Here is a 27,076-nt window from a genome sequence, read left to right as displayed (position 1 = left end):
ACACACAGAAATCCTTGTATATATGCTGAACTCTTGAATACAAATGCTGGGCATTCTGCTTAACTCGCACATTCCTTTGCATCATGTAGACAGAATATAAAATGACTGGTGCTTCACGTGACCTGAAATCTGTAAATAGAGCAGAAGGTGCAGGGCTTTTACCCATAATGAGCGAGGGAAAAGGGGGTAAAAGTTGAAAATGATCCTTATTGTACAGCTTTCTGTCTCTGAGCCACATGCATACCACCTGGCCCTCATTGCTCCAGGTGCAGACAGAATGTACTGGCTCTGTTTCCTTATTCACTAAATGTGCTTGTTGACTTAGAGAGTTTGGAGAGTGTTGTAGGGGAGTAGAGAGCAGCTCATCTGTCCAGTTAGAAATATTTTGTTCTAAAAATGTTTTGAGAACATTACCATGCAATGTTCTAATAATGTTTTTAGCGGGTAGTTTTATTTTTGTTCACAGAATGTTCTCTTAAAAGATGGCATGACATTCTCTAAAACACTCATAATCATAACAGTTTTAGAACACATCCCCTTGTAAAGTTCTTGTAAAGTTTTGTTTCCCAAAATGTCCCAAAAATCCCATGCCTTCGACTGCCACCTGATCCTCTCCCTTACTGGGGGGAAGCCCGGCCACCAGGTGCTCGCATACCGGGCGACGTGACGGTTCTCGATTTAATTTTTCTCATAAGGGTTTTTGAACTACTCTTAGTCTGACCTGTCGCCTAGGACCTGTTTGCCTTGGGAGACCCTACCAGGGGCATATATCCCTGGACAAAATAGCTCCTAGGGTCGTTCGGGTACTCAAACCCCTCCACTACATTAAGGTGGCAGTTCAAGGAGAGGATCCTCAAAGTTAGTTTTGATAATAAGTCACATTACAAGATATCCTCATAACATTTTACAAACGTTAATTTGATAATGTTCCTCCTCTGTTATTATGGAACATTGTGCTGATATTTCAGCCCGTTCTCATCCCAAGGCGTCATACACAATGCTCATATATATATACATAATTAAATCACAAAATCACTAGCTCTTTGGCATGAGGATCAGTACTGACAACATACTATCCTAAGGGCTGTAATTAATATATATATGGGGCAGAAGGCGCCTCCTAGTGGTCCAACCCTAACCCTACCCCAGACCTAAACCTACCCATACTGTGCGTGTTATATTGTACATTCCCAAAACATCCTCAAAATATTACAGTTATAATGTTTTATCTTAGTTTACATTAAAGGAACATTATTTGAAATGAGAAAACATCCTTAAAACATTATTTGAACATTACATTCAAATGTTGTCTTTAAAACATTAACCAAACTTTTAGGGAATGTTATCCAGAGTTCTGAGAACGTTCCCTGCAAGCGAAGTGGCGTGACTCAGTGACATAATGCACCGTGGCTGCACCTCTCAGTGTTCCACCGAGCTAAATAAATAAAGGCTAAAGCTCAAACATTATACGTGCTTCACAGATTCCCTCTGGATGATTTGTAAATGAAACCAGTTTATGTGTCATCAAATAAAATCAGATACAGATTTACACATTAAACATATTACATATCCTGTATATGTGTGCATACACACACACATAAGCTACAAAATTATAATGCTATAAACGATATGTCTTTGTACATCATTTTGTATTATTTTTATTTAATATAAAATATTATTCTTATATCAAATAATATATTATATTATATTATTTGAAATGTGATTTTTGTTTATTATTTTTTGTATTTATTTTATTTGTATTTGTTTTATAATATAGCAAACTATAATAATTATGTGTGTGTGCGAATGTATGGTGTGTATGTTTACAAAAAAATATTGGTTTACATTTTTTGAATGTTATCTGAAACAGGACACCTAGTAGCCACCAAATTGCAGTGCACAATGACTGATAAAGGAGTGGGATTCTTGATATCCATTCCTCTTTTGTGTGATACCTGATGAATCAGGAGAAAGAGCCTGAGAATGGCTGACTGGACATCTGTGAAGTTAACAACATTATGTCCCACATCCCCATCCCTTAATCTATGTAAAGATGCTATCTTCAGCATTAATAGACAACTGATTATACAGGTTTGTGACCAATATAATAGGTATTGGGTCGTACTACTACTCAAGAAGAAAATGATGAGACTGAGATACTTCTTAATCAAGAAAATTAGTGAGAACTGCTGTGATGTCTATTTTGATCTGATCCTTTCCTGGTGAAGTTGACATCATAGCGCCACCATGTGGTTTGGTTTCATCAGGATATGGCCTAAATAATTAATAAAATGTTGGTAAATTAAGAGCTAATATTTACAAGGAATGTAAGAGGTCCCATTTACTGGAAGATGGAAAACAAATAAAAAGACAAAGTTACACATATTCAGATTTTAGTAAAAATATTTATTACCCTAAACATTAACTTTACATGCATAGTGAGACATGAAGTATCTTAATACATCAAAATAAATAAATAAATGAAAAAAGCTACAAAATAAAATAATACTAAAACATTAATTGTATGCCATTTGAGGCTCAGTTTTTACACATTAAGAGTGTTCATTTAATTCACATGCTGAAATCAAATTTGTCCGGTGAACCCAGTGGCAGCATTTAATAATAAATGATGGGCTACTATAAATACTGCAAAAGTAAGTGCAAAAATTGAGTAAACGAAGATTTTCATTTTCAAAAGGAAATCCTAAAGACTGGATGTTAAATCACTAGCTGTTTGGCATTAGGATCAGTACTGACAACATACTATCCTAAGGGCTGTAATATGCTGCAGTGACAGATGTTTTGCCAATCGTGTCTTTCTGTATCGAGTTAGTTCTGGATTTAGATGAGGATAAAAATAAATGTAGAAAGCATTCTAAGAACTGGACTCACCAGTAAGGGGCAGTAAGACTCCAAGATGACACTGCCATTGAACGGTTTTGTGACAAGAGTTTGCTAAATTTCACTACCATTATTTGTTTTTGTACAGTACAGAGAATCCTATTGCAGTAGTCTTGATGTTTAAAAAAATGTGTTTATTAGCAATAGCGTGTAGTGTGTACTGGTAAATAGAACGTCTAAAAAAAATTTTTTTAAACAAATATTATGTTCTGTCTCGAAATATATTACTTTAAGTCAGTTATTATTTCCAAACCTTTAAAAACAGATGCAAAACACCCCATGCATGGAAGACATGGCAACGTGGTCTTCTGTCTCTTAGACAATACGCAACTTTCATGCATTATTAAAATACAGTATTAATAATAAATATTATTTGGTGAACATCATTTGCAATATTCAGCCAGTATATACAAAAAGAAAATGCTTCTTGGCAAAGTAATACTGCCTTCGTAATTCAAAATCTCAGTGCAAAAGGATAAAATGATAAAATACAGCTTAATGTGAGTACAAAATATATTCACCTGTAAGAAGTATGACATTCACAGTAAAAAAAAAAAAAAGATTTACCACACAAAGGTCAGGTGAATAACACGTTCTTGAAAAAGATCATACAAACAAGCAGTTCTCCGATAACAAAACCAAACATGTTGACAGTGAAGAGGGAAAAAAAACTATATGCAAATAATATAAATTCAGACATCAACAATGCATAAAAACCTGCCAAGAAATCATGTAAATGTCAATTTTGAATATGCCATTAGCAAATATGCATCAATGTTTTGGTTGTGGCACTTGCCCAAAATAGTCTGCTTTCAAAAATACTGTAATGGCCTAACTTTAACTAGGTCAAAGAGCCTTAGATTGGATAAAATCATTTCATTAACAAAAAACAAATAAATAATTAAATACAACAACATACCAGCAGAATAAATAAATTATCATGCAAATAATAGAGAATCATTCATAATCAGATTTTCTATCTCTAAGAGAATATTCCCTAGTAACTCACAGACAAATCACCAGGAGAAAATGAATAAAACCAACTTGATTCCTAATTGGCAGCTAATATGAAGACACGTGACTGCTATATTTGCAAAAACAAACAGTATATGTCACAAAAACAATGTGTGCTCCTTTGAATTCAGATTGTGATTATGAACATTAGATACACAATAAATCTTTGGTCCAGTTGCTTATTATTACTGTAGCTGTCAAACATGCTGATAAAATTCTGATGTTCATTTCATAAATCAAACATTTTAAGCAAACTTTCAGTTTCGTGAACTGCATATGGTTTTCTTAATTGTGTCAACAGGGATTTATAAGTCATGCTGAAATGACAATGTAATCATAATTACATTCAGGTCATCAGGTTTTAATTTGTTGTACGGACATCACGCTGCAATTTTACAGTTAGGCCGATTTTTGTTGTGAATTTGAGTGAACCTAAAGCTCCTTGGAAGATGAAGGCCACGTATTCCTGACACAAAGATGGAGATGTATCTTCAAGGTATTAGTAGAAATCTGCATATATCTGTGCAGTCCAAACCCAATCACATCCTGCATACCACAAGGAATGACGCATACTTGGGTGACGTGAACAAAGTCAGTCATTCTCGGGGGACATGAGTTGAACTGGAATGCATGCTGACATGTCAAAGGAAGAGGACACTTAACAAAAAAAAGGACGCACACTTAAATCACTGCAAACACACACCAACAGCAGGAGCTTTAGAAGTACAAGTAGTAGGTCCAGTAGAGGAGGTTGATGAAGATGAAGGAGAGGGGGAAGGACAGCCGTGAGTAGTTGTCGATGTAATGCGGGTTCTCCACTTTGCAGCAGTTCAGACAGCGTATGATGCGGCGTGTCGTCGACATGCACTTGGTGCAGCGGTTCTCTGGCTGCGAGTTGATCTCCTCCTTACTCTCACTGGGGGTGGGGTTGCTGGTGCTGCCCATCCGGGACAGCATCTCCTCTCGTTTACGGGCCCGCAAAGCGCGGCTGCCGATGGAATTGACGATGCCGTTCATCTCGTCCTCGCGCTCCTGCATTTCCTGGCCATACTGGTGCAACAGTGAGACATAAATGTGTTAGATTTATTGTCCTGACTATAGCAAGGTGAAGATGATCTTATTCATGGCCATTATGGTATCGTTACTTGTATGGTATCCTACCATATATGCATTGGCAGCATTCGGCTGGTGTAACGTGCAGAAATGGGCAACTGCATATTCAATCAGTGCGCCAAAGATGAAGCTGAAGCAGATGCCCAGATACACATCGATGGCTTTAATGAAGCAGTTGGCATTGGGTAGAGAGGTACGGGCGCCCATCATTAAGGTGGTCATTGTCAAGACTGTGGTCACTCCTATGAGTTAATGCCAAAAGGTTCTGAGTTATAAAACATTAGGGAATCCTATAAACTGTCAAAGTCATTTGGTAAAATCCTGTGTAAAGGTGAAAGAAAGAGGTTTGTAGCTCCTCGCATTGCTAAATCTTTAGTTGCCTTGACAAGAACGTTAAAATTCAATAGATTTTCTGTTACTCATCAAATGAATTTAAGTTACCTTCTTAAGTTTTTTAGTTGTTAGTTGAGTTTACTTAAATTACTTAGGTTGACTTTTTTTTAGATTAGATTAAAGGGATAGTTCACCCAAAAATGAAAATTCTGTCAGTATTTACTCACCCTCATGTTGTTCCAGCCATGTAAGACGTTCATTTTCGGAACACAAATTAAGATATTTTTGATGAAATCTGAGAGCTGGATCACTCCTGCATACTAGTCCATAGGCTTTTTGAGGAATTGAAACTTGCCGGCCTCGAAAAGTTGTTAAAATATTGTTAAAATAGTCCAAGTGACTACAGTTTATCAAACGACGAGAAAACTTTTTGTGCGCAAAAAACAAAAATAACGACTTTATTTCAACTATTCATTTACTTCTCTCTCTGCCTCGAGTCAGGTTACTAGTTTAATAACGTAAGCTTCTGTTATTGTACGTCACACGCATCACACACATGACCAGCGTCGGCCAATAGTAAGCCTACGTGTGACGTAGCTCTACGTTATCACTGTATGTTAACTGACTAGAGGCTCATAGAGAAGTGAATAGTTGAAATAAAGTCATTATTTTTGTTTGTTTTTGCGCACAAAAAGTATTTTCGTCGCTTGATAAAGTTAAGATTGAGCCACTGAAGTAACTTGGACTATTTTAACGATGTCTTTAATAACTTTATGAGGCCGGCAAGTTTCAATTCCTCAAGAAGCCTATGGACTAGCATGCAGGAGTGATCCAGCTCTCAGATTTCATAAAAAATATCTTAATTTGTGTTCCGAAGATGAACGGAGGTCTACAGGGTTGGAACAACATGAGGGTGAGTAAATACTGACAGAATTTTCATTTTTGGGTGAACTAACCCTTTAAGAACACTTTTTTTACAGTGTATAATGCAATAATGTCTCCTTACTAGGGTTCCCTGAGAGTGGAACAGGGCACTGCATCATGGCTTGACACTATGGGAACGCTTCACATGAGCCAATGTCTGAAGCATCTGAAAAAAAGTCCTTTTTGGGCACAATAAAGCACTGGCTGTAAAACCATGAATTTCTCTCTGGGACGGGTACTTTCTCTATGGCCCCTTTCAACCAGGAGAGATTGTAAATCCTGATTGAAAAATACTTTTTCCTGATTCTTGACATAGGCCTACCACTGTTGCTGCTACACCATTGAACTGTAACCCACTGTAAGCTTTTCTTACGGTATTCAGTACCCACTGAGAGACATTTGGCAGTAGCTGCCACACTGTCAGAAAGTCTGACAGAGTGATCATTTTTTTCGATGGAAATGGCCTGTCTGGTGCCTTCAAAATCAAAACTGGCAGGGACCAACCGAGCAGGCTTAATGGAAAGATGGCTTATTACTAAAGATGGAGCGAATGGCCCGTTGGGATCCTCCACCACCCCCAAAACACTGTTAATGGTGGGGCTATGCCTGCAGAGGTTCCCAAAGGAAGGTCAGGCACACAATATTTCGGTGTCCACTGACCTCCTTAGGAGGGGTTCCCCTCAGGTGCCAGGGCTCACAACAGTCAGGAGTCTGTCATGAAAGAGATGACAGACCTAAGTTCCTGTCTCTCCCTGATAGATGTGTCTAAGTGCAATTCCCGGTTGCTCTGCATTTGTTGGGGCGGTGGGGGGTGTCATTTTGCTCATGCCTCCTTTCGCTGGACAGTTTCTTGGCCTCCTGGTACCTGTCGATGATGTCATTAACCACATTGCTGAACAGGCCAGAATGTGAAATTGGGGCATCCAAAAGGAAAGCTTTTTCTTTCTTTTATCCCTGTGAGCAGCAGGGAGGTTGCCATAGGTCAGATGTTAACCTTTTCACATGCAAGTATAAAATGTTCTAGCTGACCCCCCAGCGTGAGTTTTTTAGGGCGTATCACCTTATTATTTCTATGACGCTTGCCATGTGACACACCGCAGCCACAATTGTGCTGTATGACAGATGTATAGCTTTCATTTAGTTTTTCATTTCTCATTCAAAATATTCACAAACTTTAAACTATATCATGAACAATCTGATATTCCTATTCTCAAATATGTGTAAGTTAAAGTGTTTTGTTGTTTAAAAGCCTATAATGATCATGAAAGTTGATTAGTTCAAGTTACTGAATACTGAAGAGGTATTGATATATCTTGATCTTATGTTAATTTGGAAATGATTGCTTTCCGTTCTTACCTATGCAGATGCGAGCAGGTACAGAAGACTGACTGATCCAAAATGAGACCCAGGACAGGACCACCAAAGCACTGGAAGGAACATACGTCTCCAGAATGAAATATAAGATGCTCCGCTTGAGTTTGAAGTGGAAGATCAACTTTGGGTAGTTACCTGTTACATTATTAGTAAATAAAAGAGAAAGTAAAAACATCAATACAGCATGTAAACTTTTCAAAATATCAGTGTGTGTGTGTGTGTACATACCAGTCTCGTAAACGGCTTCAGATTCAGAGGTGTAGTGGTCCTCAAGGGTGTACTGAGCCAGATGTAAATGATCAAGGCCGCTAACTGACTGGTTTCCCCGTGTCCAATAGAAAACAACATCTTTCACGTTATATCCCCCTGAGGAGAATATATAAATCGAAGAGCCAATTATCACCACACAATAAATAATTCCAAAGCTGAGAGCTACTATATTTACATCAAACACGTATAGAGCAGTAAGAAAGCATTTGATTATCTCTGATTTGAAGTGTGTTAGTATTTTAGCACTCCCGGTTCCCTCGCTCTAAACTCTATGGGATTTTTGAATGGGTTTTTGCTAAATCGTCTGAAAAAAGGACTGTGGTGAACAAAGCCTCTAAATATTTGAGGTATGACATAGAGCACATAGTTATAACCAGCTTGTGATTTTTTTTAATCTTTATCTGCTTATGTTTTTAAAAACTTTATATTGGCTTCAAAATGAATACATTTTGGATTAACTTGAAAAGATTATCTTGATAGACAAAACGTCTAAGGGTCACATCTCTTTGTTAAACACAGATCTTATTTTTTGCGATTTTCCAAAAGTCTATGGGGAAAATGCATAGATTTTTGATCGAGGGAACCCATGCGCCGCTAGCTTCCGAGTTGTCCTACAAAGTGACGTCATCACTTCGGCACTCTATAGTGTAAATCATGTCTTAAACATCTACAAATTAAACAGCTCTGTTCATTGTTGCAATACATAATCTACACCTCAAGATGGCACTGTGTCATGCAAAGTTTAGTGTGCAAGAGGGTTTAAAAAATAACTTTGTATTTTATCTAAAGAAAAAAAAAAACATTGTGAAATAAGTTGCCCTGATTCCATATATTAAAAAAATAAATAAAAATTAGGCATAGAGTAGGCTAGCTGTCACATTGTGTTGCTAATTTCAAGTCACCATGAAATCTAAATGGACCGTTCTTTTATTGTATAATATTGCAGTATTTATTATAAATTATTTATCTGTGCATTTCTTTAATTCCTTGGCTGCCCTCATAATCTTTTATCAAAATAACTTTCCCCTCCCTCCTGGAGCTACATCTTATCTCTGCTCTGATGATGTGTTTACTGTTGCGAGGCGAGGGCAGGACGACCTGTCACTCACATCACAGCAATAGCAAACCACAACGATTCAATCATCCAGTCAATTCCAGATGGACAAAATCAAGTCAAGCCCGACATTATTTCTCGTTCAAGAAGCCATTTCACTCTGACACACATCACAACAGGGAAGAAAAGACTAATGAAACTTTGGTTTGGTAATAGTCTGTGGCCCATTTATCTCCTGTTACATATTGTGTGAGTAACCATTCTGGACCTAAATGTTTGGTTAAATCAATTCAGAATATGTCTATTTTTGTCTCAGTATGGAGCATTAAAAAAACCTCATGCCAAATCAGCAGTCTTGGGTGAGTGAGCATATGGAAGATCGTGTATGCAGATTAATTTTTTACAACTTAAGGAACATTTATGGTGTGTATACCTGGAGCATCTATCATTAGTGACATTAATATTTCACAAGAGTTTCACAAATTTAAAAAGGCTTGAAACATGCATGTGTCTTAAAGGGTTAGATACTCTTATGCATGCCACACAGCATAAATCACAAGCACTCTGCAGAGCAGATTAAAGAAGAGACTAGAGGCACTCTAAAAGATCAACTCATAAAATTCACTAATTAGGTCTCATTCACCAACAAATGTGTTATTTTAAATTTTATATAACCATTTTCAAAAATAATAGAAAGAAATGTTTCTTGATCACCAAATCAGAAATTATTTCTGAAGGATCATGTGGAGCTAAAGACTGGGGTAATGATGCTGACAATTCAGCTTTGCTATCGCAAGAATAAATGAGGCTTCAAAATATATTAAAATAATTAATTACAAATGTAATAGTGATTGTAAAAAAAGACTTGCTGACATAATAAACATTACTCGCATATAAAATGTGTAAAGATTCTAAATATACAGTAGTGTAGAAATAAAAATGTAATATAACCCAACCCTATAATGAGTCTTTCTTATTTCGGAATAAAAATGATGCGTTCATTAAAGTATGGTGCATTTATCTGGTTACATTTATATGAACCTTTTACATTGTAAACACCTACACAATTACTAGTGAACCAAACCCACTGAGTTATTTCTACAATATTTGGCAATGGTTTCAAGAGAAATAGAGAATTATTTGAGGCCTACAGCTTTCAAGTTGAAGCATGCACGTCTGCCTGTCCATGGGGTATTTGGTTAGGTCCATACTGCAGGCCACTGTGGTGGTAATTCTAGAGAAACAGGGAGGTAAAAAAAAGAGAGTAACATACATGTTGTTACTTATATAACACTGGGAATCAGCTCACTGTCCGTGGACGCTACTTTCAAGCTTAATTTTTGATGCCAGCTGCCCATCTGTGCAAAGGCTCCCTGGCACCACGTCTATTTTCACCCTGTTTTCCACTATTGTGAACTCTTTCACTAACCCATATTTATCCCGACCTCTTTCTAGTTGTCTTCTGATGCCCCATTCCCTCTATCAACCCTCCAGTCAGTCCATCAACAGTAAGCCCATTCCTCAACACTCATAAGACCCCAGTATAGCATCTGAATGAAGACCAGATACAGTGAATGACACCTCACTACCTCAGGGCGTACAGCACAGTTCCGTTGGGAAATATCCGGATCAGTCTGTTTTCGACAGTGATGTCATGCAGGAAGGATTTCTTGGAATCCACAATGAATGTGTCAGGGACCCACAGGAGCTCCACAAGTCTCCCATCCAGACTCAAGCTCTTATTGCCATCAAAACACAAGCGTTCATCTGTCCAGCGCTGACGAAGAAAGATGGTGGCTGTGTAATCCTGGAGGGGTTGAACAGATTCTTAATTCAGCGATGATGTGCACCACAAGCTTAGGTTTACATCATACACTCAGCTCTTATACAACTCTGTCCAAAGATCAAAGGGGCCAATGATGTGACTTTTTTTTTTTTTGATCTATTGAGATTTAAAAAGAAAAACCACATTAAAATGCAGTTCATACAGATAGTGAATTGAACACATCTCAAAGTCAACTATTCAAAATGTATATTATATTATATTATAATGATGAAAAGGGAAAGTTGGTTCTTGCGAATAAAGAAAAGAAAATCAACATTCATGACAACACTGAAAACAATTTTTGTGAAGATGTGTTCTTTTTAAAGCATAATGGAAATATGGGTTACACTATGTTAATGTGAAGCAGTTACATTGTCCTGATACTCAAATAAGTACTGAATAATATTAATTAACTACATGTAGCCTACTTACTAAAAAGTTAGGGTTTGGTTTAGGGTTAGTTACTTGTAATTATGCATAATTTGTTAATACTATAGTAAGTACATGTTATGTCACCTTAAAATCGAGTATAACAATATTGTGTTTACGTGTATCAGTTTCAATATTTTATTTACAGTGTTAAAACATATATACATGAATGAATAATTCAAAATAAGATACATATTCAAAAATATATTTCATGCTGAGTTTTATTAAGTTTCTTTTTTATGATAAATGCATTTTAAAAATATGAACGGAACATGATTAATAAAATGACATTTCTAAGAACTTGACACTTGCATTATGAACTAGTTTTTCTACTTTTCATCACCTCACATGTATTTGTTATTGAACATATATGCTTTTATATTAGTTATGCTTTGAGGAAAACATTTACAGACACACGTTTATAATATCAGTTTACAATATAATGTTATAATACGAGTTCTTTCATGACAACTCTCAGAATGCTTGATATGGTAATGGATATATATGACAAAGTTAATATGTGTGGTCTAAGTGCAACTAGCAACCGAACCGCTAGATGCCGCAAAAAAAATCACATACTGCACCTTTAAAGACCTATAGCTTGTGCATCAGGAGTTCATGACAATACTTATTGTCTTAGTAATTTAGGAATATATTTGTATGTTTGTGGTTTATAAGATTATCCTACCATGTTGATTTCTGATATAGTGTCTATGCTGGCGATATCCAGACTCATGCCTACAGTAACAGGGCCATCTGAAGAAGAAGAAAAAAGACACACACACACTGCATTTAGTACAGAGTCACTGCTAACAGAGGAAGACAGAAGAAAAAGGGCTCTTAATTTACATGCGTTACAGGAGTGGACTGCATCAACTCAAGCCTGGAGCGTTTTCCACCGAATTTAATTTAGTTTTAATTGCAGTTGTTGATGGTGATAGGACTTTAGAGAAGATAAAATCCACTTATGCAATATAATAGTTTGTGTAAGTGTAAATGTAAAAGCTTTGTACGTCGTACTGTCAAAGAATGGCCTAAGGTATTTGTTGTATCCCTTCATCAGTTTCTGAATGGTGGGAGGCAAAATCTCCTCCGAGCTGGCGACAGAGCAATCCATGATCCTGTAAAAGCAGCAGAACACAAAACACACATTAGGCACTGCGTTACCCCACAAGTCAATGCAGAAAAACAGAAAAGCAATGTTGCTTCCACCGAGCCAAGGCATGTTGTGATCATGTGGACTTCAATTGCCAATAACTTATGACCTAGATTTCAGATTATGTGTATTTTTAGGTTTCATCTGTTCTCTCATTAAAGCACTGCTGCCGACTGTGGCGCGTGCCATTTCAACATCCTCAGTGATGGTAGAAGCGACTGTGTTCTCTCCCACAGAGCGAAGTCTCAGTTTCAACAGCGATAAGGACCCGTGAGCTTCAGATATTATTCAGCTTCAGGGTAACAACCCCACAGAGCACAGTAGCAAATGTAGGAAATACTTCAAGACATGTCTGAAAAAAATCCTGCTTGGTTGGCACTACACAATATACTCATAAATATTCTACAATGGAGAGAAACAACAAGTAGCCTACAGTGGGCCAAGCACAGCATGGGGACAGACATACACATGGATTTTGACATGCTTCTCAATGCGGCAAATCTCAAGCGCCTCTTCTGCTCTCTCAGACATCGCCCTAGCCAATATTTTTCCTCTTTACGTATAGATACATACAGTGAGGTCCAACGGTCTCAGAACCCGTTACCAAATCTAGTTTATACCAGAAAATGAACAAAGTTTAGTGATCTTAAAATAATTAGAACACAAAATAATGACGTAAAATGAAATTTGAGAAATTGATCGTGTGACTCTTTGTAACATTTTCAAATCATACTGGATCACACATAATCATCAGTCAAGTGCAGCTGTCATTTCAGTAAAAGATGGACAAATAAAATACTGAGACATTCTGAAATTCGTGTTCATTTTGCACCCACACTGTAAAAAAGTATTGTTGGTTTAACTTAAAAAAAATTAGTAACCTGGTTGCCTTAAAATTTTAAGTTCATTGAAATGGAAACATTTAGTTAATACAATAAGTAGATTGATTTAATCACCAGAAACTCAAAATATTATGTTATCTGAACTACATAAATTATCTAAGTTGATTTGACAAAAGAAAAAATGTTGTGATTACAAATCATGATTTTTTTTTCACAGTGTATACATTACTGTTTAAAAGTTTGGTGTAAGTATTTCTATTCAGCAACACTGGATTAAAAATTATCAAAGTTGACAACAAATATATTTATAATAAATATTTCTATTTAAAATAAAGGCTGTTCTTGTGAACTTTCCATTCAACAAACAAACAAATAAACAAGATAGAAAAATGTATCATGTTTCCACAAAAATAATAAGCAGCACAACTGTTTTCAACATTGACAAGAAAGGATTATTGAGCAAATCAGCATATTAGATATTATATTAAAATGGGGGAAAATATTCAGTAACACTTTACAATAGGGGTGCACACTAATACACATTAATTTATGTTTAACTAATGCACAGATAGTCATGAGTTAATATATGACTAATGAGTCACATTAGTGCACCCGTGTTGTAAAGTGTTACCAATATTCTATTGTATTGTAATGGTATTTCACAATTTCACAGTTTACTGTATTTTTGATCAAATAAAGGTAGCCTTGGTGATCATAAATGTCTTTTAAAGATTAAATTATCTTACTGACTTTTAATTGGTATAATTTGTCACACAAATGAGGAAAACTTTTGGACCTCAATTCAATTTAAACATTGTCTAATTAATAAAAAAAAAAATCAGGAACAACTAAATAAGCAACAATCATCTGAAACTATCATTCACTTGTATTCATGTCAGTATGAGGCATTTTTGTCCAGTTTTGATTGTCACCCATAATTTGTACAGAATTATGCATGCTAAAGTGCGTACTCTTAGCTGAAGAAGAAAGACAGAGCTCGCCTGGGAAAGATCAAAAGAGAGGAATTGAGACATATGGTGAGAGAGAGAGTGTGTGAGAGAGTTTGGAAGACAGACGGAGAGCTTTAGGTCACTGATTTGATGTCTCTATTATTACTCTCCTTAAACTGTTAACAAGAAATTAAATAAAACAAAAATAAAAATGGAAGCGAACCAGGCAGGTCATCGCATTTATATTAGCCCCTATATAAACACATGGAAGAACTGTTCAAAGCATTCTTCACCTCTCAGACACATCTCATTACATTCTGCTAGCTATTTTCACTGGTAAGTGTTTCAGAACATTTGTTTTTAAGTAGCTCCACTATGCGAAGTCTGTCTCTACATGCCACCCATTGTGTTGAAGTGTGCTATTTCACCTTATCCATAATAAGCAGAGACAAGTAAAAGTTAGCCATTTGTAGTTTGTTTTTTTCCCCCTGAAAACGTGTCTATGTGGTTTTAGCAAAACATTGCTCTGTTTATTTGAGCATCCCTACACTGTGACTCGACAGCCAGTGACGTGACTTTGCTGATGGGGTATTCAAACAGTCTGACCTATGAAAAGGGTTCAATATTTTTGGTAATTATGTTTGGTGACACCAGTGGCACAGAAATTACACACTTCAGCTTTAATCGACTATCCTAGTCAAAAAATCAGGATGGCGTCGTTACCTTCAGAGGCTCAATAATCCTATAACTAAAGAACAATTTAGTATTCTGTCATGCCAGGAAAACAAGTAGGTCAAATAAGAAATAGCCATATAATCAAAGCAATGCCATTTGTGTTGTTTTATCTTATCATGCATACAAACGAAACAAACATTTTCTAATTGGAATTGAATAAAACTAAAAAGAGTGAGCATGTGCCAAACTTATGCCAATTTATGATTATACGTTTTTAGTGTTAAATGGCAACCGTCTGCTTGCTGCCCCCTTCAGGCTGAAGTCCAGTCATGTGTGAAGGGATGCTGGTTTAGTGGTCTGTGAATGCTGGGTAGGCAGTTATTATCTGCTAATTGTGATAGTTGAAAAGCATCATTCCCTTACAGGCTAACACCATATATTCTTTTGTTACATGCTTTGACATGCTCGTGTTGAGCTCACTCAAAACTATAACTGTCAGAGTGTGACAACTGCTCTTGAATGCTCTGAAAAGCTTGAATGAGTACGGGGAGTGGCTTCCAATCCAAATCTCACTCACCAATGTGCATTGGCTTGTTTTGTTACCACTCAAAGGTGATTCTCCCCTGAGGCGAGATCGCATTGCATCACATAACGTCGAAAATGACTCACTGATACGGAACTATATGTTAAAATTACATGATGATAATAAAACCACACTTAACTTTTCTTCTTAATGACCCCAACACCAAAGACAAAAGCAGATTAGTCTGCCTAAGATTTATTTCCATTTTTTCATGTAAATTTCGGAACCAAAACTAAATCCAGCCCACGTCTCTGGTGTTTAGTCTGATTGACGTGTTGTGTATGGAGGAAGAGTTCTACGTCCGCAGGACTGTCTCCCCTACTGTTTCTGCTTTGGTCCACAGAGACACTTTCTCAAGCTTGTATCAACTCCATCTCCCCGTCTACACACATCAGTGGTTATTTGAGATATGAGCCCCAATTCTTTCTTTGGGAGACCTTGTCCATCATTGAAATAAAACTTAACTTTTCATTAAAACTGATAGGAAAAATATTAGATCAGCAATAAACCGATTAAAAAAAAAAAGAAAAAAAAAGTAAGCCTGCAATGTGCCAGGCATTTGTTTATTGATACTAATGAGTTGAGAGTGATGATGATGACCTAATTATTTTCATAAATCTGTGCCCTCTTGAAACCACCATTGTGATCCCCTCCAGTGGTTTGGATTTGGTCCGGTGTGTCAAAGAAATGATTCTTTACTGTACTGAGGGGTTCATACATTAAATATTGCTTTTAAAATAGAGCGCTGTGTCTCTCATCAACAAAACAGTCATAAAGTATATTTATGTTTCAGATCTCTGGCAACTCACCTATAAAATAAAACTTTAATCATGGGGAGTTTTCATTAAAAAGACTTTTAAAATGGTCAAATTATAAATATTTTTTCTCTGAGGTCCACTTATAATGTTAGTAATGTTTTGATACCAAAAACTTATTTGAGTTTTTCATGCCCATTTCAATAAAACAGGCCATATCCTAAGCTCTAACTCTCTAACAATGTTTCCATGTGTGCTTACTTTAAGCGACTTTGGGTTTGTTCTTCATAGCCATTTACAAATTTGCACAGCAGTGGCAATTGCATGATATGGGTTTATTTCCAAAATAAACAAGGGTGCTCAAGAGAAAAAGAGAGAGACATATTGATTGGATTTGGTTGACCATTTATACTGTTGAAGACTGCAGCTTTAAGGTCAGTTCAAGTTTTGAGTTCTGAAAGTTACAGTATGATTTCACAGTACCTCGAGCTCTTTTACCTCAAGAGATCAAGTAACATATTTATGACGTATGACCCCTTTAAACACTATTGGTTCTGAATTGACCTCATTTAGACCAGCAGTATAAGATTTCAACAAACAAAAAACGTTAAGGCCATTTGCGAGACTAAGCCTTCAATAGAACATCCTATCTTCATGTGCTAAGCACTAAGAACCCAAAGAGGAGGTATTGCTCTTGTTTTTGTGGTTTAGTCTGTTATGTGATAGAAGCTGAATTCCAAGCCAAAGTATATGTACACCCACTAAATTCTCCCATCTTGCCAGGAAGAGAGACTGGAGATTGGAGAGGAAAGGAGGACAGGAAGGGGGTGGGTAAAAGCAGATGGTGAGGTGAATTGATGTTGGCACGCTTCTTCAACATCCCCCTTTGATCTTTTGTGGAGTCGTCCTGACCAGCAAGGTCCTATACATCTTCCCATCAAATTTCAAAGGTCATGCCAGAATACCAGCATCGATGATGAGATGCATATCTCATTAAATGGAATCTGCCTGAACTTTCATTGAACATGGCTGAGTGACGGCAGTTCCAGTAAATCAATGTCTTGTTTCTACACTGTCACTAATCGTGTTAGCATTGCAGCTACTTCACTGCTGCATTGAAAGATAAGCTCAAACAGGCTAAACAGAGAGGAGACAAGATACGAGGGCTGGTATTTCCATCTGTAACCCGTACATTGACTCCGACGGTCTCATTCAGGCTTACCCAAAAGTCTACATGGATTAGCTATAATTCCATCCTTCCTTTAGCTACACCTTTCACCAAGCCCACATAATCTGGTGTGAATGGATACTTAAGGCATATAGTCTTTTATTTGCTGCCAAAAGAGTGAAACCTAAATTATACCGGCTTGTCATCACCCGTGAGAACTTGTTGACAAAAATGGGTTTTCCGCCTCGGCTTTCCTGGGAGCGTCGAGAAATGCCATGTTTATCAACTTTACAAAGTTACTACTGAAGTTAATGCACATCCTATTCTCTAGTTTTTGAGAAACAAATAAATTAAGGGGGAACAACACAAAAGCAATAAACACTGTACACCCCAGTCATATTCAGCTTGCCACATCACAATAATGAGAAAAGCGAGTTTGAAAAAAGCCACCAGGAGTTTCTTACCTGCTGATGAAAAGGAGGAGGAGCAAAGACCCCACAAAGCTACACAAATGCATGGCTGCTTGAGAGTTACGCGTCCAACTGAGAAATGAGAGATAACAAAATGGAGAGATTATCTAGAGATTCAACAGATTTGTACACAGAGATTAAGCATTACTGACAAATTTTGCAGTTAGCATAAGTGCTCAACATTTTAGCTTGATGAGCCAGGCAAGACTTCTCAATCCTACTTAAGTGTGTTTAGAGACTGTTAACAAAATATACCCCTTACTCAAGTTTTGACTTAAGCTATAAGGCAATACCATTAAAAAAGGTTTCAAAATGCTATCAACAATATACATCACAGCATACTTTGAGAAAAAAAAAGACCAGCTAACCAATTGAGATATACAGTGGGGAGAACAAGTATTTGAAACACCGTCGATTTAGCATGTTTTCCCACTTACAAAGCATGTAGAAGTCTGTAAATTTTATCATAGGTACTCTTTAACTGCGAGTGACAGAATCTAAATCAAAATCTAGAAAATCACGTTGCATGATTTTTAATTAATTTGCATTTTATTGCATGACATAAGTATTTGATACATCAGAAAAGCAGAGCTTAATATTTAGTACAGAATCCTTTGTTTGCAATTACAGAGATCATCCATTTCCTATATTTCCTGATCTGGAGAGGGTCTGTATGGAGGAGTGCGCCAAAATCCCTGCTGCAGTGTCTGCAAACCTGGGGCCTCATTTATAAACCTTGCGTACGCACAAAAGAAGGCGTACGCCGCTCTCTACGCAATAGTTGGTATTTATAAAAAGCAAACTTGACGGTAAAATGTGCGGTCCTTCATGCAAAGCTCTGACCCAGGCGTACGCACAAAAACAGGTGAAATGAGAAATGGCGACACCGTCGGCAGTTGGACAAAACACGTGAAAGTGTGTGAAACTGTAGACGGTTGTGTAAAATAAATGGCAATACTGCCTCTTATAAATAACATGAAGACTTCACAAAGCAAGTCTTACAATTAACAGCCTACACGAACACCCGTTTGATCGATCTGTAACAGAAATGCAAATTAACACATATTTCCAAAAAGAAAGTGAAATATGTTCTGCAATAATATTGACATATACAATTCATCCTCATTAATAAGATGGTAAACAGAATGAAATAATGTACACAATATTCTCGCCAATAGGCCTATGTCCGTCTAACGGAGCAGATATAGCAATTAGATAGTCAGTCAGATAGATAGATAATTAGGGATATATATAGATAGATCGATAAATAGATAGATGTATTATTTGTCCACTGGGGAAAGTTGTTTCCATCGTAAAAATATCTTCATCAGCTATGGAATCATGGTGTTCATGCATATGCCTTTAGTTTGTTTTATTTTTGATAAAATAGGCTAACGTATGACGTATGTCTCAACCATTCAGAAAGCTGCAAGAAATTACATTTGCGCTGAACTATTTCCCATTTAGATTATAACCAACATCCGTAGCTTGTCAGCAAAAGTGTGTGAAACTCTATGTAGTATGAACTCCAGGCAGCTAGGTGGCAATGTGAAGCACTGCCACACTTCAACACCAAGTCTGCGCGCCTGCGTACAACCTTCACTGTCTAGCAGACTTTTGCGTTTTTACCCTTTAGATGGGAACACAATGGTGGAGTGTTTTTAAGATTTCCACTCTGGAGGGTGGTTTTTAAGCCCCAAAAACACTGTCGCCGTGTAAACGAAAGGCACATCCAATAAAATATTTTTACGTTTTCACCTGTGAGCATTCTCGTGTAAACAGGGCCTGAGTGTGTGGACAGGTGTACAGGTCCAAACAGGCGCAGTTAATAATGAGTGGAGAACAGGAGGACTGCTTAAAGAGAAACTGACAGGTCTGTGAGAGCCGTAATTCTTACTGGTTGGTAGGTGATCAAATATTTAGGTCGAATTAAAATTACAAATCCTACAATGTGATTTTCTGTATTTTTGTTTTAGATTCCGTCACTCACAGTTGAAGAGTAGCCTGATAAAAATGACAGACTTCTACATGCTTTTATAGGGGGGAAACCTGCAAAATCAGAAGTGTGTCAAATACTTGTTCTGCCCACTGTATATGGAAAAATGTTGTGAAAATAGCTAATTTAAACCATTTCCTATACTTGATGCCAATAATACAGTCCCGACTTTGTGTGATCAAACATCAAAATATTTCATTCAAATTCATAAACGTAGCCTACATCATAATATGACCCACTGCGCACTTACATTTAAAGCCGGGCAATCAAATGCATTTCCCAAACGCCTGATTATGATTTGTGAAACTTTCATACAGTTTGTCCTGTGAAATCCTTAACCTCAGATCTGTCTCTTTAAATTTGACCCTTGAAAAGATGCATTCTGATGCATATAATCCCAGAACACATAATGAAATAATCTCTCACAAATGTCTTTGAGAACAGATTTACTGATGGTGACATTAAAGTAGATAGATAAGGTTCTTATTTTCAGGGAATTATGTAAAACCACTTAAGCTATATGACCACCAACTACTACGTAAAGACAACAAGATACAACAGTATAAGCAGTATTTAGGTTTTAAAATGATTCTCAATTCCCTCATTCTTGATACTTTCCAGTTGGCTCTGAGCCGTTCTGCCTTGTAAATACAATAGTTAATCTAGCACTGTATTTAATAGATACTTTTTATCTTCTCAATGTCTATTTTAAGCCTTGATGGCAAAAAATTGTCTGTGATCCTTTGCTCAGTCTTCCAGCACCATTGCAATCTGTGTGCAGCTGCGACGATAAGTTTGAGACAACAGACGTCTGCCCTGCAGCATTTGTCCATACACATACAATGTGCAGGAAGATGTAAAAATGCTTCAATTTGAATTGCACGGATAGTGCTTCAAAGTACTTAAAGCGGGCATTGTGTCATGTTGACATGGTTGTCATGTTGACGTGGCCAAACAAACACAAAACTGTCATATTGTTAACATGAAAAAGGAAAATCTGTTCTTGACCTAGATTAATATATTCTTTTTTTACACAGATCAACACAAGCAAATAAAACACAAAAACTGAAATGTAATACTCTTCTATTCTGCCTGTCAGTGCTTTTGAATCCTGATTGCTCCACATACTGCAACTCATCAGAACATTTGATTTCATTATTTATAATTTTAACACCCTGTCTCTTTTCTATTCATCTGCTCTTCATGATGATTTGTGATAGAGGTGGGTAGCAGAATAAGTACCACTGTACAAACGTACCAAAATAGGTTTTCTGTAACAAATTTTGAAAGGTAAAAAAAACTGGGTTCCACACAACTGAAATACACTAATTTTATGCACAGATGAAAGAAAATCATACAGGGTTGGAACATCATGAGGGTGAATAAATAATGATAGAATTATTTTTAAGTGAACTAGCCCTTTCATTTTTGTAAGCACAAGTCATCAAAAGTTGACATATCCTTACAAGAAGAAAATGTTGATGTCTCCAGGCTTATTTGTACCCGCATACATGAAACATGCAGCATTCCCCCAGCTCCCCACTGCAAAAGCTGTTCTGTCTAATTCCTATACCGTCGTGGTTTGTGACTCAGTGTCTGCTTGAAGGATCCTGGTCTTAAGACTGAGATGTAACTCATTTAGAGTGACAGATGACATCTTCAATGAGGTCTGGACCGTGATAGGGAAGACTCTGCGGGAAGGTTACACTGGACTTGTTTAATCATCTTACCAGGAAACCCAAAAAGCCTGAAGCTGGGAATGCTTTGGTGGTTATGGGTATAGACCATTTTGCAAGATGGAAACAACACTGGTCCAGAAGCACTTCCTGTTTCAGTTTTTTAACACTACATAAAAGCTGGGATAAAATACAACCAACAGAAAATATAAAACTGAATCAAAAAGTTAAACAAACATCTTTAAGATGCTTTCTTTACATGTAAAATAAAGAAAACAGTTACAAACTGAAACAGGAAGCGTTTCTGGACCAACGTTGTTTACATCTTGCAAAATGGTCTATTGGATCGCCATTGCTACAGATATACTGGTCAGTCCTTTTGACTTTCTCATGTAATACCATTAAAAAAAAAAATTCTCGTGCTCACCCAGCCCGGTCTCATCCCAAGGCGTCATATACTGACGCTTTTGACATTTCCTCAACGAACATGCCAACCTTTAGCGTCAATATGAGACACAGATATATATGGGCCAGAAGGCCAATATATATACCCCACACCTAAACCTACCCATAACCGAAGCGTGTTATATTGATGCTAAAGAGTGCCATGTGCGTTGGATGTAGACGAAATGTCAAAAGCGTCACTATATGACCCTTGGGATGAGAATGCGTAGGCTCAGCAAGAAGACTGCATTTTTTGATCCAAAAAATACTGTAAAACATGTAAAATGTATTCCTGTGATGGTTCAGTATCATTACCCCAGACTTCAGTGTCATGTGATCCTAATGCTGATTTGGTGCGAAACATTTCCTAATATTATCAATGTTGAAAATGGTTGTGCTGCTTAATAATTTTATGGAAACTGTGGTCATTTTTGTAGGATTATTTGATGAATAGAATGTTTTCTAAAAAAAAAAATTATTTGAAATAAAAATATTTCGACATAAAAAAATAAATCATTTTTGATCAATTTAATGTGTCCTTGCTGAATAAAAGTATCTTTTTTTATCATTATTAAAAAAAATCATACTGGTCCCAAACCTTTCAACGCTGGAATAATTAATGTGTCCTTGCTGAATAAAAGTATCTTTTTTTTATTATTAAAAAAATCATACTGATCCCAAACCTTTCAACGCTGGAATAATTAAAAGACTTAACAGCTGTCTGACATTGCTAAGCTACATCCATCTAAAAAGCAAAGAGCCTCAGCTATTTTTCTTTATTGCACACCTTCTTGCTATATTGACTTCAAACACCAGATATCTCAGCGAGAATCTAGGTCAGTGAATGACTGAGTTCTATCTTTTGCAACGGCAGGGTCCAATTACTGTTCTTTGACAAACTGAAAAATATCTTCAGAGAACCTTCTGAATTAATCATGAAAGCAAAACATGAGCATTACGTGAAGCATTTTATTTTTTAAAGCCTTTCTTGGCCATTTAATTTACTAAAAATACATATTTCTTTTTTGCTGTTCATTTGTGTGCATGATGTAGCAGGGAAAACATCTCATCTTTCCACTTAGAATATTGTAAATAATAAAATATGAATGTGGAAGAGAGAGAGTTTGTGCACACTGCACAGGGTAAATGTGATCATCCTGCCTTTAATAGAGATTATCTGGCCATCTCATGGCACCCAAAATAAACCGCTTTCAACACAACTGATCATTTACCAGCTAAAAGAGCTCATGAGAAATGCTGATTTGAAAACCAATGGAGAGCTTAGCCTTAAGCCATCAGCTAATCACAAGATAGAAATCTGGACAGTTTCTCATAGGTTTTCAGGCCACAGTCTATTGTAATGTGTGACAAAAGACACCAATAAGCTATTATGTCACTTGAGGACGTAAGAATAATCTCAATTCAAGGGCCTTAACTTAGTAAACATCATAAAAGTAATCCCAAAATTAAAAGTAGTAAAACATCATAAAAGTAATCCTTGTGACTCTAGTGGTTTAACCTCAATTTATCTTGTGCAAAACATAAATTACCATTTTGTTTACAAAATATTACGCTCCAACGAACATTTACACAACAAAGTCTGCTCTTGCATCAACACAGCACTCTTGCGTCGTCTTGCTGTAATGAATGTAAATTAGAGATTAATATTTTGTAAATAAAGTGGCATATATTATGTTGTTGTTGGGGTTTTTTGCACAAATAGGCTACTCTTAATAAAACTAAGGTTAAACAACTGGCGTCACATGAATTATTTTACTGATGTCTTTACTACCTTTCTGGGCCTTGAAATTGGTAGTTATGTATAGGCTGTCAATGGAGGGACAGAAAGTTCTCAGATTTAATTAAAAAGATCTTCAGTTGTTTTCCGAAGATCAATAAATGTCTTTTTGGGTGAACTAACCCTTTAACTCTATGCCATCTTTAACCCGTTCAGATACAATATCCATCCCAACGCACATCACTTTGACGCTAAGTCAATTTACGAGTGCCATTTCACATGATTTTTACTAAAATACATTAAACTAAGGAAATGAAGCATGGTGGTCTAAACAGGGCATAAAAATGTGACATATTTAATAAATTATGAACCATGATGATATTTTACTTTAATATTCATTGTATTGTTGAACAGTATGTCTAAATGCAAGCAAAAGACAAGATATAGGCTAGATCTAATTTCACTTATAAAACTCTGACACATTAAAGGCAATCTTCACCAAAACAGAGTAAGATTATCTTCAGACCATCCAGTCAAATGTTATTTTTCTATTCAACACTGTTTGCATGCACTGACATTTCACTTTTTGTACCAATAAATTGTATCATAGGCTACTCCAAATATCATATCCACTATAGTAAATTTTACAAAAAAAAATGATATTAAATTAAAACATAAATTTGAGAAAGATGCTATTTCCTTAGGCTGAAACGTGTAATGTGTAACATTACCATGAACTTTTAGTGATAACCACTTGTGCCTGCATTTAGAGTAGAAATAAATCGTGGTCATTTTTTTTTTTTTTTTTTTTTTTTTTTTTTTTTGTGTCGCTACAACTTCCTTAAGGTTTAAATTTGACGATCTGTCACAGTGGGAAGTCGTTATAAATAAAAACACAATAGGCTATGCACATTCGACATGTGGGACTATTCCCCATTAATTATTTAAACGCATTTTATATTTTACAGTAACACAAATAGTCCTCTATTAGAAAAGCGGTTTTAAAACTGTTTACTGTCTTCTAATCTTACACTATTAATCCACAAGCAAATGATTTAAACAACAAACATGATTGCGACTTTTTTTAAGAGTAGCTAAAGTATAGCCAACACATCCATCACACAGTCCCGACTTTATGTTATCAAACATCGAAATACTTCATTCAAATTCATAAACGTAGCCTAGCCTACATCATAACTCACTGCGTACTTACATTTAAAGCCGGGCAGTCATTTGTATTTCCCAAACGCTTATCGAATCACTCGTCCACATATGTTGTATCGGTTGTAAGTCCGAGCCATTTAGTTCTCTGAAAGGAAAGACGTGACTTTAAGCGGGTTTCAAGGCGCTGGAATCCGTCAGTGATGCTCAACTACTTCACAGCAGTCAGTCTAAACTACTGGTTGCATAGACACATTCTGCGCTGAGTGCAGTGTGTGTGTGCACATAGAAGAAGAGCCTATCAGTGACAGACTGACGATTCAGTGGTGATTGGAGGGAACAGGAAATGACATCTCACATGTTTGGAATTACATTGAATGAAAGTGGCATGCAATTATCACACAGGCACACTCTCATCATATTCTACTAATCTCTAGGCTATTTTAGCCTGTGCCATGCAGACAAACCCTGTCTGTCATTGCTTTCTTTATATGTCATGTCACTTTGACCAGGTTATTCCTTTCAAGGCATGAAATTCTATTTCCACATGTTCGTCCACTTCTGGCAAGTAAGAAATGTTTGACATTGCATCATACAGATTATGCCGTAGCACTCCATACAATAAATGCGGCATCAACTGCAGAAACGCATTCGCTTCTTCTAGCGGGGTGTTGTTAAGACTGGATTCTGCAATTTCGGGGAAAGCTCCAGTTCCAGCACCCACGGAACTGGCAGGTCTTTGTAATAAACCCGCTTACTGCTGTTCTCCAACCTTCAACTGCCAACAGGCACGGATCTGATTGCAAGAGATTTCCTTTTGAAACTGATGGATGTCTTCACGGCATATTTCAGAGTTGGAAATGTATACAGATCATTGTACTTTTGGCTGCAGGCTGTTGAAGTTAGTTAACTATAAAAATAAAATCTCAGAACTTATTTGTTGAAAACAGTGATGACTCTGATCTATCTTCATCAAGCACGTGCAAGTGCGCTAAAGCTAATTGACTGCATGCGCATCAGCATGTTGCCTGTCAGATCAAACATTTCACCAGATACATTCAAATAGGATCCTCCCACATTGCTGCAGAATAAAAATTGTGTCAGGGTAAAAATTGCATGCCAAACACTGTTCCTGTCCAAAAAGTTCTCTGCTCACTCATGCAACTACAAGCATTGAAGGCTTCCCGCAACACTCCCACTCAAGACATTTAAATATGTCCTTTAGTGTAGCAGAGACTTGTGAACCCATGAAGGATTTAAGTCAATTTTTCAAAACAAAGCGTGACTTGAGACAAAATGTATGCTACATTAAACTAGACGAGACATTAAAGGGTTAATTCACCCAAAAATGAAAATTCTGTCAGTAATTACTCACCTTTATGTTGTTCCAATCCTGTAAGACTTTCGTTCATCTTCGGAACACGAATTAAGATATTTTTTATAAAATCTGAGAGCTGGATCACTCCTCCATAGGCTTCTTAAGGGATTGAAACTGGCCGGCCCAAAAGTTATGAAAGACATCGTTAAAACAGTCAGAGTTACTACAGTGGCTGAATCTTAAGTTTAGCAAGCGACGAGAATACTTTTTGTGCGCAAAAAAAAAAAAAAAAAAAAAATAACGACTTTATTCAACTATTCATTTTCTTCTCTGTGGACTGTGAGATTTCACGTAGTGAAACTGCACACAAAAAGTATTCTCGTCGCTTGATGAACTTAAGGTTGAGCCACTGTAGTCACTCTGACTATTTTAACGATGTCTTTCATAATTTACTAAAAGGTTTTTAACCCTTTTGTTTTTAAATATAATTTGCTATGTAGTGATCTTTAATTTGGAGTAAACAGATGGAGTGAATTTGTCCTTTGTTTACAGGTATAGGCCCCAGGAACAAGTTAAATCCAGGCACATGATAATTGTAAACTGATATTTCCTACTGACACACTACAGCAAATTTAGCAGTGATTTTGCATTAACTATATATTTTTAAGGGTTTCTTGAAATAACCTACAGCAAATCCATTATAATCTGCCACGGATTTGAACATGTCCAAATAATTTTTCCAACATTACCACATATTTGTTTCTTGGTTGGACGTGCTGTTTACAAGAAAACAATGAAAAGGCTTTAAAAAAAAAAAAAAAACTCATATACAGCACTTTCCAGAGAAAAGCAAGCTGTCAAGTGGATGCTTACAGCCAAATTCAAACCTATAAATATGACTAAGACA

At 36.6% G+C, this 27,076-nt stretch overlaps 1 protein-coding gene across 2 annotated transcripts; it reads right to left on the bottom strand.

The window, feature by feature from the left end:
- Positions 1–2,385: 2,385 nt before the first annotated feature.
- gabrz (gamma-aminobutyric acid type A receptor subunit zeta) lies at positions 2,386–25,168 on the bottom strand. Of its 2 annotated transcripts, none has more exons than XM_039664940.2 (10): positions 24,904–25,168; positions 17,831–17,908; positions 12,258–12,358; positions 11,926–11,993; positions 10,573–10,790; positions 10,135–10,217; positions 7,888–8,025; positions 7,642–7,794; positions 5,077–5,270; positions 2,386–4,965 (listed from the first exon to the last, which is right to left on the bottom strand). In XM_039664940.2, exons 2-10 carry the CDS (start codon positions 17,881–17,883, stop codon positions 4,633–4,635), a joined length of 1,341 nt encoding a protein of 446 aa, XP_039520874.2. In that variant the 5' UTR covers positions 17,884–17,908; positions 24,904–25,168; the 3' UTR covers positions 2,386–4,632. The 2 variants fall into 2 exon arrangements, with proteins under 2 accessions (XP_039520874.2, XP_039520876.2); XM_039664942.2 differs by lacking the exon at positions 24,904–25,168 and adding an exon at positions 20,083–20,097.
- Positions 25,169–27,076: the final 1,908 nt, after the last annotated feature.

The sequence above is a fragment of the Pimephales promelas genome, chromosome 17 (genome assembly GCF_988280905.1).
Source record: "Pimephales promelas chromosome 17, fPimPro1.hap1.1, whole genome shotgun sequence".
In the NCBI taxonomy this organism is placed as follows: Eukaryota; Metazoa; Chordata; class Actinopteri; order Cypriniformes; family Leuciscidae; genus Pimephales; species Pimephales promelas.
Note: the sequence above shows the minus strand (reverse complement) of the source record. Positions and strands in the feature narration are given on the sequence as shown.